Here is a 17,340-nt window from a genome sequence, read left to right as displayed (position 1 = left end):
GACATAATACTACAAAGCTCGAAAAGTAATCATAATATTAGTTGAGGTTCACACTTCACCATTTTGTTTATATCAAGATTCAGAACTCGGACTCGATTCGGTGCAAGAGCTTATTAAGGAACTCGATCGCCTCAGTAATTTTTACGACCTTGAGAATAATATACTAAGTATAAGGGAAATTATATATCTTCCTAATTAATCCTCTAAAAAGTCTTTTTAATTATAAAGTTATTAAACGTGACAAAATTAAAAGTTGAAATTCAAAAAATAGAGTTAAGGAATTGCATATGTTTTGATTTAAAAGGTTTAGAACCCAAGGTCTCAAGTTTCGAGTTTTGGGGTTCTCATCTCAAAAGAATTTTCTATGAGGAGGGGGTTGGAAGTCCAGAAAATATCTGGTTAAAATTGTCTCCAACACGGCTGGATCGAAACTTAAAAAAAAAAAAAAATTTAATTAATATTTTTGTAAATAGTAAAGTGGACTAATCAAGTCACCAAGTCCAGTCTAGCAGAGTTGGTTGTGTTTTATTGGGTTCGAGCTTGTTTCTCTCTTTCCCTTTTTTTTTTTCTCTCGTAACTAAATAATTCAACTTTTTATATTTTAACTCTTAAATCGTTTTGAGAGATTAGGTAGAAACAAGAAAGTACTGTTGCTCTACTCTAGCTGTACTCAGGGGAACCTGTGAGGTTTGCTAGAAAAGAGGTAGCGGGATCCGGTCTAGACAACCGATTATCCGTTGTCGGGTTAGGAGGGGTATGTTTGCCTGTAAACCGAAAAAAAAAAAAAAACAAGAAAATAGTTAACACTTTAAGGATGAGGATGATAATGTGTAAAAACCCAATACAGTCGCTTACAATACCCTGATACAGGGATTGTTTAAGGCTAAGCGATGTAAAGATGCATGCAAAATCTTTGATGAGATGCAAGCACTAGGCCAAATCCCGGATGAATGCACTTATAGAATTATTTTAGACGGTCTCTGCAACAACCATAAGGTAGAAGACACTCTTTATTTGTTCAAGTTGGTAGGTAATGCAAATTAAATTCGGATGTTGTTGTGTATAATATCCTTATTGATGGTGCAAGTAAATGCGGGAAGCATGAGATTGCAAGAAATCTTTTTCAAGACTTGGCAGTGAAAGGTTTGCAACCTAATGTTTGGACATATAACGTGATGATCAGTGGTTTATGTTGCAAAGGCTTACTGGGGGATGCAAAGCAGTTGTTCCTTGAAATGGACGGGAGTGGTTGTCCACCTGATAATGTTGCTTACCGACTTCCTCTCCAAGGAAATCTAAAGAATCAGCACTATGATGATGTCGAAATGCTTTTACATGAAATGGATGAAAAAGGTTTCTCACTTGATGCTTCGACTATATCACTGTTAATTGATCAGATCGCCGCTGGCTCGTTACAAAAGACTTCGCTTAAGTTGATAGGTAAACTAGTGCCAAAAGAATTGCAGGGAAGCCCCTAACTTTTCTGCCCAACCCAGTAGTTTGGCAGAGAAATGAAAAAGTGATTGAGGGGCTTGAGCTTTTGTGTTGATTGAGAATTGAAGAGTGTACCAACAAAACATAGGAAGTAGGAACAGTACAACATATACCTTTTGGGGATTTGGGCTACCTGTGTAAGGTCATTGGATTATCTCTATATAACAAGTTCGTGACTCTGGTGTGTTTGCATTCGTCATGTAGCAGTGTTCCCTCTGGTTTTTTTTTTTTTTTTGTTCCTTGATGTTTTATATCTTCTCAACTTTATGAGCTAGGAATAGTTCGATATGTATGTTGTCACTGGCATAGTTGAATCATGATTTTGCTTTTGTTTGACCTAGGACTATAGTTCTACACGCAGAATCACCATTATCCCCCTGTTTATCCCCGTATGAATAGATGACTAGTTCAGTTCTATAGATAAACTATGTACCATCTCATGAATTTGTTGTTTAACGATGATACCTGGTATAACTAAATTTATGAATCCAACTGTTTTTCTGATTACTTGCTGCAATCTTTATTCATCGTTTTTATTAACAGATATTTTGTTAATACAACAATGATGCAGTACGTTATGGACTTCCATTGGAATGTTCGTGTATCTACTCTTATATCTGGCTATGCATGATAATCTAGTAGTTGCTAAGGTTTGCTACTGGCCAAATGAACCATCATCAGTACTAATTCATTTCATTGATTATACTCAGTTATGCAATTCGTTATATAGCATCAAGTATTTCCAGTTAGTCGTTATTCCCCCCACATTTTTGACCTGCAATAGTGATCCATCGTTGATTTTGATCAGCTATGCAATTCGTTTATAGTTTTGTATCATATAGTTTAGGCCAAAGCGCACCAAACATAGCAAACAATGGCTACATAATGCAGCAACCATACATGTGATACATCATTTTAGATATTACATCATAATCAGTAGATTAAATATTCCAGCAAGCTGACCAACAAGAGAACTTAACTTTTCACCTCTAGATCCAACTGGCTACAAACTTCCATCATCGTGCATTCTATAGGCTTACGAAATATATTTACATGGACCATTACCTGACAATGATAAGAATATATGTTAATGGAATGTGTCTATTAGGGGATGTTTGGGTTAGCTTATTTCAGATATCTTAAGTTTATAAGCTTATCAGGTTAAAATACTTGCATTTTTTAAAAGAAAATAGGTAAAAAGCCTAAATGGGCCAGAACATTGATTAATAGTGTGTAGTCAATATCTTCAATAACAAAAGGAAATGGAACGCAAGTATTTTACTGTCTCTCATTCTAGAAAAATTACAAGTAAATCATATATAGTGTCAAAAGAAATAATTGTGATAGACTTACTTGGGTCAGTAAATGCTATCATTCCAGTGTGAGCAAAGTCACAGTCAAAGTCGTGACGACCTTTGGCTTGGTAATAAGAGTTCATGAGGAATGATGCATGAGCACGTACGGTGTTAGGCTGGAAGCACGGCCCAGTAGGCTGGGTTGGGCTACAATCGATACCGTTGCTACAAATGTAATCTATGTTTGCCTGTAGCGCAACATCAGTGGCATCAGGTTTAGGCATGCACCAACGCTTGCCGACTCCTGATGATGGCATGGATGGTGTTGGTGGTGGTGTCATTGGTGATGGGCTTGACTGTATCAAAGTCAAGTTATAATAATGTTATAACTTATAAATAGTATAGGTAAGGTTTTGGCATATGTATAAGGGGTGTCTAACTTAGCTTATTTTTGTTTATTTGTATTGGGTTTATTTTTAATAAATTCATTTTAAACTGATGAGTTTATCATGACTTGTAATTGCAAAATTAAGATAGTAAGTTAAAGAAATAAGTAACAAAATGAAATTTATCAAAAATAAGTAAACTCAATCAGCTTTGAAGTTAAACACCCACTAAATGTACATGTAAAAACAAAATATTCTACAGTTCCTATAACAAAAAAAAAAAAGTTTGAATCGTTGAATATTATTTCACAGGATTATAAACAAAAGTTATTGGAAAACATATTACCTGCGATTCATGTACAATACCAATGTCATAAACTTGAGTAAAATCGGGTCGAAGCAGCCCAAAATTCTTCTCATCCAACGATGGGCCTTTTAGGTTCTCATTAAACAACGAGAATATATATGTTTCAAACTTTCGTCCGGGCATCAAAGGCGTGCCAACGCCGGAGGTAACTTTCTTAATCACTCCACCATTATAAGCCGCCGCGTTTCCAGGATTCGCGTGTGGATTTTGTGGGTCTCCACCCGACGGCCATCCTGTTTCCGCGATGATTATTTCAACATCCGGGTAACCCAACTTCTTCATGGACACATACACCGCGTCCATTAGTTGATCGAATTGATTCGTGTACCTTGATTAGTATAAAAAAATGTTTAAAATAGTCATATTTGTAGCATAAATTTTATAATGATTTTGTACATGATAATAAGTTAATTTCCAGATAACAAAAAATTAGTTTCTGACAAGTTTACGGTCGATATGATAAGAAACTTGTCAGAAACAAATTAAGTTATTATGTGTAAAAAATAACAACAAACATACCGTTTCTTAGTGGTTTTATCGAACAATCCTTTATTAGGTTTGAAAAGACAAAAATTCTCAAGTGCGTGCGAGTATCCGTAGTATGTGTACGGGTTAACCATGAATCCGGAGTTTGTTTCACGGTGAAAGCGGAGCATTGGGGCGAGATTACCGACGTCCCATCCAGACTTAAACGACGCTTTACTTGGTGGGGTAGACGAAGCTAGTATACTTAGTGAATGTGGGCTAGAAATTTTGATGTCATTTATACCGGCTTTAAGGAGTGCTGCGTGAAGCACTCTCATTGCGGGTACAAGGTTGTCAACGATGTTTTGTGGACCCCAATGCAGTACCTGTCATTTTGCATAAAATCGTTAAATTATCTGTATTTAGAAGAAGGATTTTGCTAAACAGAGCTCTAAGATAAATGAAATATGTTAAACTAGGTAGTTCATTAAAAAGTACCTCGGTACCAACACAAATGTAATGGATCTTAGTAGCAGGGTAAAACGGTTTGATGTTGGTATCAACCCACCTACGGGCGTTCCACGGGTCAGTGAGCGAAGGGATGTCACCATTGGGTACGGTGACAGATACAAGAATGTTGGTATTAGCAAATGCTTTGATGACATCCGGGTTGAAATCAAAGATTCGAACGCGGTCTATAATGGTATTGGATTTAAGAAACTGTGCGACGGTTGCTGGTGGTGGGAGGTTATCACCGAGAGTCCCGTAGTTAACGCCAATTGAACTGACGACGGGCGCGAGGAGGAGGAGGAAGAGGAAGTGATGGAAGGATGGAAGTTTTGAAATAGCCATTGTTTTTAGGGATGCAAGGGTGATTTTTTTATATTTGGGATTCCAACATTATTGTTATTGGTACACTATAGAGAGGCTTTTTAATAAAAAGATGGGAATGAGTAAGAATGATAACATGGGTTTTGTCTTCAAGAAAGTAAAGAATCAAGAAACAATTCAATTTTTGAAACCACAAAATGACATTGTTTATTGTTTTGAGATAAAGAAGAAAAAGACATGGATAAAATAAGAGTAAGGTATTACTTTTTAAATCATAAAAGTACTTTTCACTCGTTAGTTCATCATAAAAAAGGTACTCATTTTTCAGAAAAGTATCATCAACGCTAAATTTGGTTATCATATTTTGTGAAAGACCAGATTATTGTAGATGCACTTTGTTACTGTTAGTGGTCAAATATGCAAGATTTTGTGGTCAAAGTATAAAGGTCGACAACTCAAAATGAAGCAAAATACTACATATATTCTTCGGATAAGCAAAAAATACAATGGCATGTTTTAAGTTTGCCACAAGCATGATTAAACTAAAACATCAAAAATTACAAACTCAAAACTTGAAGTTTTATTTCCTCAAAGTCTCAAACAATATATGTCAAAATCTACACTACAATAACTTCAAAATAATCCCTGAAATGATAGCAATACTACAACATTAATAATGCAGCCAGTACAACAAGCGTTGTAGCTCCAGCAACAGAAACCTGGGCGACTAGACCATTAGAATCGCTGTGACCGTAAGGAGTTTTGTCACTTGACTGCGACTCATTGTCCGAATCATTGGAAGAGCCTCGGGATCCACCACCCGATGACTTTGATGATGGAGAAGCTGCAGGACCCTAAACAATAATACGCATAACAAATTAATTCACATATTACTACCTATATGTCATGTTAAAACTTGAGTATGGAACATTTTTCTTACTTGTGATCTTTGCTTTGGTGTAGTTCCATTCACGATTCCTATGTCGTAAACTTCTGTGAAATCGGGCTTTAGTAAACCAAAATTCCTCTCGGCAACTGAACCGGGTTTTTGGTTTTCATTAAACAATGCAAAAATGTAGATCTCGAAATTCTTTCCGGGCATTAAGGGTGTACCAACCCCGGATGAAGCCTTTTTGACCATCCCACCATTGTACGATTTTGCATTTTCAACGTTAACCCATGTAAGCCATGGTTCACCAAGAGACGGCCACCCCGTCTCCCCAACAACGATTGGTACGTCAGGGTAACCTAATCTTTTCATTGCCGAGTAAACAGCATCCATTAAACTATCAAACATGTTGTCGTAGGTTTTCCCGGTTTCTGGGTCTTTAAACCCAGGGTTTTGTCGGAACAAAGCGAAACTATCGTTACCTGGTGAGTACCCGAAATAGGGATACGGGTTAACCATGAACCCAGATTTGGTTTCGTTTAAGAATTCAAGCATTGGTTTTATGATGCCAACGTCCCATCCAGGTCTGAATGCACCAGAACTGGGTGGGTCCGATGACAACATGATCCCAAGTGAATGTGGGGTCGTGACCTTTATGTCAAGGATCCCTGCCTTGACCAACGCTTCATGAAGCGTTTTCATGGCAAGGACAAGATTGTCTTTTTGCTCAGGAGTCCCCCAATGGAGGATCTCATTACCAACACAAATGTACCGAATTTTGGTGTCTGGGTAGTAGGGCTTGATTTTGTCTTGGACCCATTTCCCAGCTTTATTGGAATCCGTAAGGGATGGGATGTCCCCATTCGGAAGAGTAACTGTTACATAGATTCCAGTATCATAAAACGCTTTAAGTATGTCAGTGTTCATATCAAATATCTTGATACGATCAATGGTTGTACTCTCTTTAAGGAACTCCGCAACTTCCTTAGGCGAAGCAAGGTTGTCGGCGGTCGTACCATAGTTCACGCCGATTGGGTAGACGGGAACTACTAGAATTTGGACGAACGTTAAGAGAAGAAAGAGACGGCCTTGAGATAATCGTTTTGAAAGTCCCATTGTTGAATAATGATTGAATGGTCACACGAATATATCTGTAAATTAATACATTTTCTATATTAGAGACTAGCTAAAGATAGATCAATGATTCATGATTGAATGGCCAACCGGTTTTTAAGAACCTAAAACAATTAAAGGGCAACATTATTTTTGAACAAAGATCATGAACTAATCGTCAAATATAAGCATCACCTTCCACTTGTTAGAATTGTTAACACTTATTCAAAAATTATGTTAACAAGATTTTCAAAATAATGTATTGACTTTCTTCTTCTTTTTTAAATATATTGCACAAATTGTAGTTTGGTATTTTGATTCATTCACAATACAAACATAGTTCATATATAAATCTCACGTGCAAATGATCTAGTTTGATTCCCATCATGCACATAAGTGAATACATACGTATGCAATAATATACTATTACGGAAAAAAGAAGAAGAAAGACAAAAGAACTTACGATGTAAACTAAAATGGTGATAAAAGCCTTCAATTGATAGTCACACCATCATCGGAACAATATACATCCACCATATATTTATTATGGTCACCAGCTTAACATGCTTTACGATGCAATCATCATAAAATTGTCACAACTGTATAATTCAACTCAACCCCTATATAAATTTTTATAAAAACAAAAGAATCTCTATAGACTATAGTTAACGACGATTTCTTCGCTACGATCTTTACCTCAATCGATAGCAAATTATAGCTAAAGAATCATGCATTGATACAATACTATAAAGAGGACCTTGAATGAAGAAAAATTTCGAACAAACTTATGAATTAACAAAGGATGATGGCCATTTCAATGGCTAATGGAATAGAAATGCATATTAATAGGGATATGATTGTGGTATTAATATGGCACAGATATAAATTCATGCATGTTTATTGACTTATTAAAAGAAACTAGATTATTTTCTCCGGAAAAAGATATAAATCAATCAAAATGTTAATATGTGATAATATAATATTTTGAAAAAAATAAATAAATAAGAGATGTTAAAATTGAGGAGGATGTCATTTTTTCATAATTTTTTTGGAACGACTTACTAAATACTCTAATCAAGCAAAGAGTAAGAGAAATTACGTCAAATGACTCGAACTAATTTGTCAAGTAAAAGAAAATTAATTACGTGTGCATATTCAAAGATACGAAACTAATACAATATAAAATAGTTCATCTCTTGTTGCATTGTAATCCTGAAAATGTACATTGTTGGCTTGCTGCGATGTTTCCATAGTCACACTACCAACAAGCAAACAGAATATCTTCCAAGTCCTCTTATATATTTTCCATTAAAATTTTGATTATTAAGTTATGATAAGAATTCCTTTGCCTCGCAAGCAGGGAGATTGATTTGAATCTAAATAAATAGCTACTAGTAATGCTCCAGTTAGAGCTGCAACAGTAGAATTCAAAAACATTCTCAACAAGCTCTAAACATACACAATAATCCAACCTTTGTACAGTTAAACCTAGAAGTAAAAGTCTAAACTCATCGAATGCTCTTTGCTTTTTCATATAATAATTTAGGATTATGTTATAAAAACATTAACTGAAAGTGAAATTAACATATCAAGTCTAAGATATGAAAAACTATAAAACAAATAATAATAATAAGATGTGTGACGATAATATGAATCAATGTAGCATGCTTATAGTTAAAATAAACTTTACAAGTTAATAATAAAAAAATAACACAAACTTTGATTTATAAAAATATTAATTTTATAATTTTGTTATATTATTAATTTGATATTAAAATAATTTAACTCTTTTAGTGATAGATATTTGGTTTTTATATGTTTAGAAGTTGGTCTTAAAAACTCACACACACATTTGTATTTTTTTTTCTTTAAAAAACTGAAAAAATGAGATGAGTTTATAGGTGCCATACTTTAAACTCGAGCTTGTTCATATGCATAATAGAGATGTAAGGAGAATCTTCAAAAATGCCATGTTTATACCATATGATCAGAAATCTATCAAGTCATACAATTAATAAGTTGGCGACTTCCACTTGAACAATTCATGGCAACCCAAAAGGTACACATCATGAGCAACTTAACACATTTTACATCAGAGTTATAAAGGCAAATTACCATTACTTTCACTTCATAACAGACCTTGATTGCGGTATGTTGAATTAAGCCTTGTCCACCTGCAACAAAAAAAAAAGATAAATTTTGTGAGACCAACCAACTTTCAGCAAAATGGGTCAGGTTGAATAAATCTGGAGTCGGTTTGGAAGTTAATTAAATAGTTGCAAACTAAAAAAGTGAATGTTTCTCTACCTTCCTTATGAGGATGAACAACCTCTGATCAAGCTCAAACTTAGCTGCAATTGAGGGGTCACCTCTCAACAACATCAATAAACCACCAAAGGAAACATAGATATCCCTGCATAAACGAGTCACGGATATAAGTCATAGAGTCATAGAGACCAAAACTTCATCAGTAACATATATAAAGATGAACCAACATACGCTTTAACATTGGCTCCCGAGCCTTCCTCAGAGATCCTATATAACTTTCCATGCATCACGTATTCAAATTTGTCAGCAAGCGACTTTCGGCCACCCTGGAAATGGGAACAGAATTTAGTAAAACTTTCGCCTATAGTATAAACTTTATTTCAAAATCATGGTATCAGAATCCACTGTCATAGAATATGGAACAGAAGTGTTAAAAGTACCGGAGTAAAAAATCCACTGTCAGGGGTTCCATCCAAATTCAAGGTAGTTGCTAGTACCATCATAAACTTCTCACCAACGTGCATGGGATAGACCTCTGAATTCACATCCAGCTGCATGTACATATCAAATTGATCGCTCCGTGCTTCAATGCGATTAACTACAAAAACCATTTGACAAACAAAAATATCAATGTGAAGCATTGATCATATTGTACACCAAAATCAAACTTCAAGCTTCAATGGAGCATAAAATTTCATTTATAATATGCATATTTGATTGCTCTGAAATTGGAAAATACTACAAACATATAATGTGCACATCATAACGGGACAATAAGAGATCTTCATTTTTCACTGTTTAAGGAAGTTTTCTGAGTTTCTCTACCTATAAATCTTCAAGTGTGAACTTTTGAGCCACAATTCTTTATATAGTCCATAGTAAAGTGTTACATGATCATGCCACATGTAAGTTTTAAGGATATAAATCGATAGTCATCCTAGTAGTGAATCATATCTAAGTATCTAACACAGTTTTATTTTATTCAAAAATAAAACACAATGGGACAAGATAGGTTTGTGGGTCAACCTGACCCAACCTTTTCATCCATACAGAAAGCAACATGTATTCACCAACTACAGAACTCACCCAACCGGCCAATTTGCAATCGCTAATTTGCAGGGTTAAGCTCCAGTTTTTTTCTAGGATTGCGTCATGTGACTTAAGTAATAGTGTAATACACAAGAACATCTAGCCATAAGCTTCATGTGACTCGAGTAAGAAAGTTAGTAGCTACATAGTATGAATGGATAAACCAACTTGAATTATCAAGTGTAATACAAGATAAAGAGAATCATCCAATTCATATCCTATGTAACCACATTTTCTTACTTCCTAACTATGATAAACCGAAAAACGGTGGTAAAAGATGACGCAAGATGTTGCAGGTCTCCCATATTATATGAGCTTCTTGGTCCTTGTTTCCGTATGCGATTTTTACAAGACCGCAAGATGCCATCATTACCATATGCTAATTTTCTTTTAACAGAACAAAATAGTAGGAGAAATTTACTGGGGCAGTGGGGCTTTGATAATTTGCTAACTCCTCTGTCTCATGTGCGACTTTCTTATACAATTATACTACTAAAATTTTGACTTCTAAATCTTACAAACATCGACAACCTAATTCCAACAATATCAAGTCAACTGCAGCAAACACTACTGCACTCGAATCTCCAGCCAGAACTGTTCCATTATCAAGCATAAAATACCAAATATAAACTCTTCAAATTTTCTAGTACACTACCAATATGGATTTTCAACTCCTATTAAAAACAAACATTTTAAATTTGCAAATCCTCTTGTTAAAGCAACTCCATGACCTGCAACTTATCAATTATCGAAAATCATCACACCACTTAGCAAAAACTCCAAAGTTAACACCATCAAAGTTACTTTGTAGATACTGAAAATCCTAGTTTCTATGTACATTAGTACATATGCCTTTGTAGCTTCACAATATTTCTTAAAATTATCAAATCACAATCTCCCTTCCATTCTCATGTAGCACACCACATGCCTCGCTTTTACTAGCCTAAACTACCTTCTACACGGCATTGCAGCTTAATCTAGAACCGGTTTGAGTATACCATACTAGCCTCACTTCCATAGATCAACGGATACGAGCCTAAGTTCAGGTTATAAAACATTTAAGCATGATTCAAGAGCTCGGTAACGTCCCAACTCTCTCTGCTATTATAATATATATAGTAGCAAAGGTTAAGAAAATAAAATGTCAGCCTTTAAACCATCCTTTTCGTATCCTTGTAACCGAACACATCCTTTTTTCTACCTTATTCACAAACCACTTTAGAAACCACTTACCTTATAAAACTTCTTTTAACAATTTAAATTTTTCTATAATACCCACATTACATAATGCTAACAAAACTCTATACAAGTAATCAAGTTTGAATTTTTGTATAACTTCTTGTAATAATATGACTTTTCTTTTAATACCCACATCACATAATGCTATAAAAAAGCTATACAACTAATAAAGTTTGAATCTTTATAAAAAAAAAAGCTGAAATAAAAGATAGTAATAGTACCTTTGTCGAATTTCTTGCCATCTGGGTCAAGCTGATCAACCCTAAATATATCTTCAAACAAGGTTTCAACCATCTTTTGGGCTTAAATTTCAGCTAATTTAGATATTTAAGGTCACCAATCGCCACAGAGAGAAATTCGGGTGATTAGGGTTTTGAGGGGTTTAGTTTCTGTTATTTATACGAAAATGAGGGTTTTATGGGGGGTTAACGATTCGAGTCAGCCGGACTCAGACAAAAAACCCGTCAACGGTCAAATCAGGCTGGAAATACGTACCAGAGGGAAATCCGTTCAGAAACCAGTCATAATCTGGTCAAATCCGATCAAGAATATATAGAGAGAAATTGGAGTAGTGAGAGAGACAAGAGCCCAACATAAACAAAATTAATCATATTACTAGAAGCCCAACATACTATATTTTACCCGTATTTATAAAGCCCAACCCACTTGTTTAATTCTATTATTACTAGTGAATAGTGAATGGGGTTTGTGGCTTTGTGCCATGCTCTATGAGATTTCAACTATCGTGTTGATACGGTTTAGTCATTGTAATATATCGGCGTTGAATCTATTTAAAAATTCAAAAAGCAAAAAAGTGTTAAAAAAATCAATAAATAATCTGAAGAAAACCAAAACGCTTGTGCGAAAAATAAGAAAATTGCGTCAAATATCGAACTGATACATTTAATTTGTGCATGAAAACCATAAATAGAAAACGAAGATTATACAACATATTGAGTAAAAGTTTCCAACATATTAGTTGCAAAGACAAAAGCAAAAAACTGTGAAAAAAACCAAGAAAACCGAGGGAAATATACCCAAACAGAATCTGATATGGCAAAATGAAAATAGTGATTCGGGTATAAGATGATTGAGTATAAGAGAACACAAAAGCAAAAAAATTTGTACAAACAACCTATAAAAACGGTAGGAAAAAAACCTAAACAAGATCTAATATGGCAAAATCCGAATAGTGATGTGAGGTTAAGGTGACTTAATAGAATAGTGTCACATGGACGGTAGCACTGACGGACGAATGACATAGTGCTACGTGGGGTAACACTATTAATAACATACATCTTTGATGTATAAAGTAATTAGAAGAGTACTAACAGATTAGTGGTAGTGGAAGAGTAGTGTTGACAGGGTTTAGTAATTGGTGGTTGTAACGACGACAAATAATGTAAGTTATTGATGTAAAAAAGACATTGTGGTTATTTTAAGATTTAAAACTAGATGATGTAAATTAATAATATAAAAAGGATTATAGGTATTTCAAGTGGATATTAGAGATATTTCAATTAAAAAATTTTAAAATGATTAGAAGAAATAAAACATTTTGAGGTTATCAATCACATGGTTAAAGAAAAAAAAAAAAAACAAGTGGTTTATAATATAGTATAAATATAGATATAGATTAGTATTACCTAGTTTTTTTATTTATTTATTATGGACTTTTAATTATAATAAGTTATATAAATTTGTGAGGTTTATTATTTTTTATTATAATAAATTTGTTTGTAGTTCATTTTGGAAAAACAGCAGAATGACAAACCAGTATAAACACAATTAGTACACAAATGATAAAATATCTTAGGCGAGAATTTAGCAACAAACTTTCATCTGTCACATGTTTCTGTTTTATTTAGATTCTTTTATCTTTTATTTATGCTCACTTTCACTTTTTGTATATCTTTTTTGTCCAAAAAGAACAGCTCAACTATTTTTGATTATAATATTATTTATATTATAAGAAAACACCTACACAAGTTTCACTGAGAAAAAGAATTTTGACTCAAAAATTTAGTCTTTATTTTTTCTTCTGGAAGGGTTCTTTCAGATTATAATATTCAAAAGATACGCAGATTACGACATATATAGATATACATATACATATATCGATATTGTTTACATATTGAACACGCATCTAGTGTCTGTGTGTGTGTTTTATGTTCACACCTGCCATCTGTTTGTGTTTATTCCCCAAAGAGCAGCTTTTTAAATATTTAAAAAAATAATCAAAGTTTGAATATTGATTGTTGGGAAGAAAAACCATCTTGAGGTTTGATGTAAAAATGGGTTCTTGTTTTAGTTTTACATTGAAAGTTGAAAGTTCTCGACTTGATGGTGAGTAGTTTTTTTACTTTATTTTTTGTAATTTTTATTTTTTGCAAATTTCATAGACTAAGGTGCTTTTTGGAAGCTGTCTCTCTCTCTCTCTAGAGCAAGGTGGAATTGGATATTGTTGTTGTTGTTTGAAAATTATATAGCTTTTGCCACTTTGTATGAGAATAACTTATGATTGTATATAGATAGATATACATAAAATGTTTGTATTGTTTTGCTATATGATTTGTTATATAAGATGAGTTATTGTTGTTTTGCCTAAATTGATTATAAACTGTGTTTATTAATATAATTGTTGATTAAGTATTGAATGCATTGATGAGCTTCTGCTTTAGACAATATATTATAAAAAAAATCATTACCTGCAATATATATAGTCAAATAAGCATGTATGTCCCATGCCGCTATAGTGCTATACTGCTATGCTCAATATTTTTGGGAAGGCAAGTTTTAAGGATATTCGATATCTAGTTATGAGAGGGTCTCTAATGTCTTTTTTTAACAGGTAAGGTTACATCTGCCTCGGTACCACCTAGTCCTAAGAGTCAGGCTGAGATTTTGCAGTCAGCAAATTTGAAGCCTTTTAGTTTTAATGTGCTTAAAGCAGCTACGAGAAATTTTCGTCCTGATAGTGTGTTAGGAGAAGGTGGATTTGGTTCAGTTTACAAAGGGTGGATTGATGAACAATCACTTGCAGCTGCCAAGCCAGGTACTGGCACTGTCATTGCTGTTAAGAGGTTAAACCATGAAGGTATTCAAGGTCACCAAGAATGGTTGGTAAGTATGCATTGTTGGATCTTCTTTTGTATTTGAATAAAGCAATGCAACTAGTATTTCTAGTAAGCTGAATTTGTAATTGATATTCTTGCAGGCAGAGATTAATTATTTAGGGCAGCTATATCATCAAAATCTTGTTAAATTAATTGGGTATTGCCTTGAGGATGACCACAGACTCCTTGTGTATGAATTCATGCCAAGAGGCAGCTTGGAAAACCATCTTTTCAGGAGTGAGTTTTTTTTTATTTAGAGGTGGCAAGTCGGGCGGATGGGGTTGCGGGCTTGGGTTGAATGGATTCCTTTCTCGATACGGGTTAAGACAAGCCAGGGCCACAAGGGTTGGCCCGCAACCACATTTTTTTATATTATTACATCCTTTTATTAATAAATGATGCGTTGTTTATGATTGCTAAAACACTAGAAATGTTTAAGAACCTTTTTGCATTTAAAAAGAGCTTGGGCAACATTTAACCCGTTCATTGTTTAGCTATTTCGTTTATGTATTTTGACACGTTTAAGATAAAGCCATAAAGCACAACCAAAGATTGATCCATTCATAGGTCAATGGGTCAACATTGATACCTCTACATAAGCGTATCTTGTATCTATTTTTATCTACTAATCACCTAACTGCGTAATTCTTATGCAGGAAGTTCTTACTTTCAACCTCTCTCTTGGAACCTTCGCATAAAAGTTGCTCTTGGAGCTGCAAAGGGCCTTGCCTACTTACATAGTCCTGAAGCAAAAGTGATATATCGTGATTTCAAGTCCTCCAATATATTGATTGATTCTGTATGTCTCAAATAACTAGTTATTTCTTGATAGTTCTTATTTTGCTTGTTTCTTTTGGTGGTCTTTACAACTTACAAATTCAAATCTTTACATGCTTTCAGAACTATAACGCAAAACTTTCTGATTTTGGGTTGGCGAAAGATGGGCCGACTGATGGTAAAAGCCATGTCTCTACAAGGGTTATGGGTACCCATGGGTATGCTGCTCCTGAATACATGGCCACAGGTAATCTATGGAGCAACGTTATTTAGTTATGACGTGACAATATTGATCCATTTAATTATGCATGTGTCTGTTGGGTTATGTTTTACATCCAACGGGTTAAACTGGTAAATTAAAGGATGGCTTAAAAGATTAAATGTCAACAGCTGTTTAAAGCATGAAAACTCTACATAGTATTAACTAAATGTTATTAACTAGTATTGGAATAGAGCATATGTTATCGTATTTGACACGCTAGTCTTTTATAAATGTTTCGAACTTTAATAAAATGTTTCCGGTGAACACAACTCACTTGTCCAAAATCCACTCTTTGACCCGAACATTGTTCTGACTTGTTATCCAACCCACTTGTCCCGCCATATAGCCAGATAGTTTTTGACTTCTCTCATTTCCAAAACTTAATGCCTCTCAATATCTTACACATATAAGTAGTCTTATTCAAAGTAGTATATGTTGACTTTTGCAGTGGAATTTTCACGAGGTGTATTGCTAAAAAGTGACTCAAAAGTCTATCATCTCTAGCAGTTGTAATTAGTGTTATTTAATCCCCAAAATCACATAAGCCGCCATCATGCCAGTGGTGATTTAGATCCATGTACTTATTGATGGAATGATCCGTTCTTTTCTTTCAATTATTTAAATGTCAAATGGGTCAAATCCTTATAACCTAAAGAGGAAACGGGTTTATCCGCTTTTTTCTTTATTTTAATGTCAATGTCAATTAGATACTCCTTGTAAGGTCAAGAGGAACAGTCAACTGGGTCGAACATGAAAAACTTATTGAAGGTCCCCTAATGCTAGGTTGTTATTTTACAGCCTACTAGAATATTTTTGTTCAGAGTTTAGATTACTACTGTTATGATATTACTTTGTAATCACCCACTGATATAAATGCTTGTGATTCAATTTCATTTTAATCCCATATTCCCATCTAATCCCGTGTGATATTATTTTGCAGGTCATTTGACTGCACAGAGTGACATATACAGTTTCGGGGTGGTTGTTCTTGAGATTTTAACGGGTAGACGATGCATTGACAAAACTCGTCCATCTGGCGAGCAAATACTAGTCGTGTTTGCTAAGCCTTTCTTGGCTAGCAAACGAAAGATCCTTCAAATCATGGACCCACGCATTGAAGGTCAATACTCCTCTGCTGCTGCAACCCGAGCAGCTTTACTTGCAATGAAGTGTCTCATGAAAGAACCCAAGCACAGGCCCAGTGCAGATGAGTTGGTCAAAGCGTTAGAGCAGATCCAGGAGTTGCAGAAAGCCGCGGAAAGTACTAGAAATGAAACTACTCGGAAGGTTGATGAAAATAAAGCCGTTCCTTATCCGAGGCCAGTGGCTTCCCCTAATGGCGGTGGTTAAAATGTTAATGAGTCGTGTGTACTACTTAACTCCAGGCCGAGATAAAAAAAAACAAAAAACAAATGGTATAAATGTGGGGGGATTTTTGTTGTACAGTTTTGAGTTTTGACTTGTATATGCATTCAAAATTGGGCCATTTGTGTTTAGTCGATTGATGAGATCAACTGTGTGCGATTCTTGCTTTACTTGTTGCGAAGAGAATAATTCAGCCAAGTATATAACCCGAGTTTTCCATACAAACTATAATCGAGCATTCCATCCAGACAATAACTTGTTGCAGCTCGATTCCCTTAAAGTTGATTGAATCATGGGAAAAATCATTGTAGTAGTCTCAACTCTGAACCTGTCATGAAAGGTCATTCAGTTTTCCAACGACTATGTCTTGCTGAGGAAAGTATG

At 34.6% G+C, this 17,340-nt stretch overlaps 4 protein-coding genes across 4 annotated transcripts; 1 reads left to right on the top strand and 3 right to left on the bottom strand.

The window, feature by feature from the left end:
* Positions 1-2,359: 2,359 nt before the first annotated feature.
* Positions 2,360-4,892, bottom strand: LOC122589697 (glucan endo-1,3-beta-glucosidase-like). The gene is made up of 5 exons (XM_043762020.1): positions 4,506-4,892; positions 4,062-4,393; positions 3,522-3,870; positions 2,848-3,145; positions 2,360-2,559 (listed from the first exon to the last, which is right to left on the bottom strand). Exons 1-5 carry the CDS (start codon positions 4,857-4,859, stop codon positions 2,531-2,533), a joined length of 1,362 nt encoding a protein of 453 aa, XP_043617955.1. The 5' UTR covers positions 4,860-4,892; the 3' UTR covers positions 2,360-2,530.
* A 458-nt stretch (positions 4,893-5,350) lies between these two features.
* LOC122587982 (glucan endo-1,3-beta-glucosidase-like) lies at positions 5,351-6,843 on the bottom strand. Its single transcript, XM_043760130.1, has 2 exons — positions 5,779-6,843; positions 5,351-5,692 (listed from the first exon to the last, which is right to left on the bottom strand). Exons 1-2 carry the CDS (start codon positions 6,841-6,843, stop codon positions 5,501-5,503), a joined length of 1,257 nt encoding a protein of 418 aa, XP_043616065.1. The 3' UTR covers positions 5,351-5,500.
* Positions 6,844-8,798: 1,955 nt separating this feature from the next.
* Positions 8,799-12,000, bottom strand: LOC122586463 (DNA-directed RNA polymerases II and V subunit 8A-like). Its single transcript, XM_043758452.1, has 5 exons — positions 11,658-12,000; positions 9,549-9,706; positions 9,340-9,434; positions 9,148-9,253; positions 8,799-9,014 (listed from the first exon to the last, which is right to left on the bottom strand). The coding sequence occupies exons 1-5, from the start codon at positions 11,728-11,730 to the stop codon at positions 9,000-9,002; spliced, it is 447 nt and encodes a 148-aa protein (XP_043614387.1). The 5' UTR covers positions 11,731-12,000; the 3' UTR covers positions 8,799-8,999.
* Positions 12,001-13,548: 1,548 nt separating this feature from the next.
* LOC122586462 (probable serine/threonine-protein kinase PBL9) lies at positions 13,549-17,105 on the top strand. The gene is made up of 6 exons (XM_043758451.1): positions 13,549-13,782; positions 14,288-14,559; positions 14,654-14,789; positions 15,209-15,351; positions 15,453-15,576; positions 16,532-17,105. The coding sequence occupies exons 1-6, from the start codon at positions 13,731-13,733 to the stop codon at positions 16,939-16,941; spliced, it is 1,137 nt and encodes a 378-aa protein (XP_043614386.1). The 5' UTR covers positions 13,549-13,730; the 3' UTR covers positions 16,942-17,105.
* Positions 17,106-17,340: the final 235 nt, after the last annotated feature.

This window comes from Erigeron canadensis, chromosome 2 (genome assembly GCF_010389155.1).
Source record: "Erigeron canadensis isolate Cc75 chromosome 2, C_canadensis_v1, whole genome shotgun sequence".
NCBI lineage: Eukaryota > Viridiplantae > Streptophyta > Magnoliopsida > Asterales > Asteraceae > Erigeron > Erigeron canadensis.
Note: the sequence above shows the minus strand (reverse complement) of the source record. Positions and strands in the feature narration are given on the sequence as shown.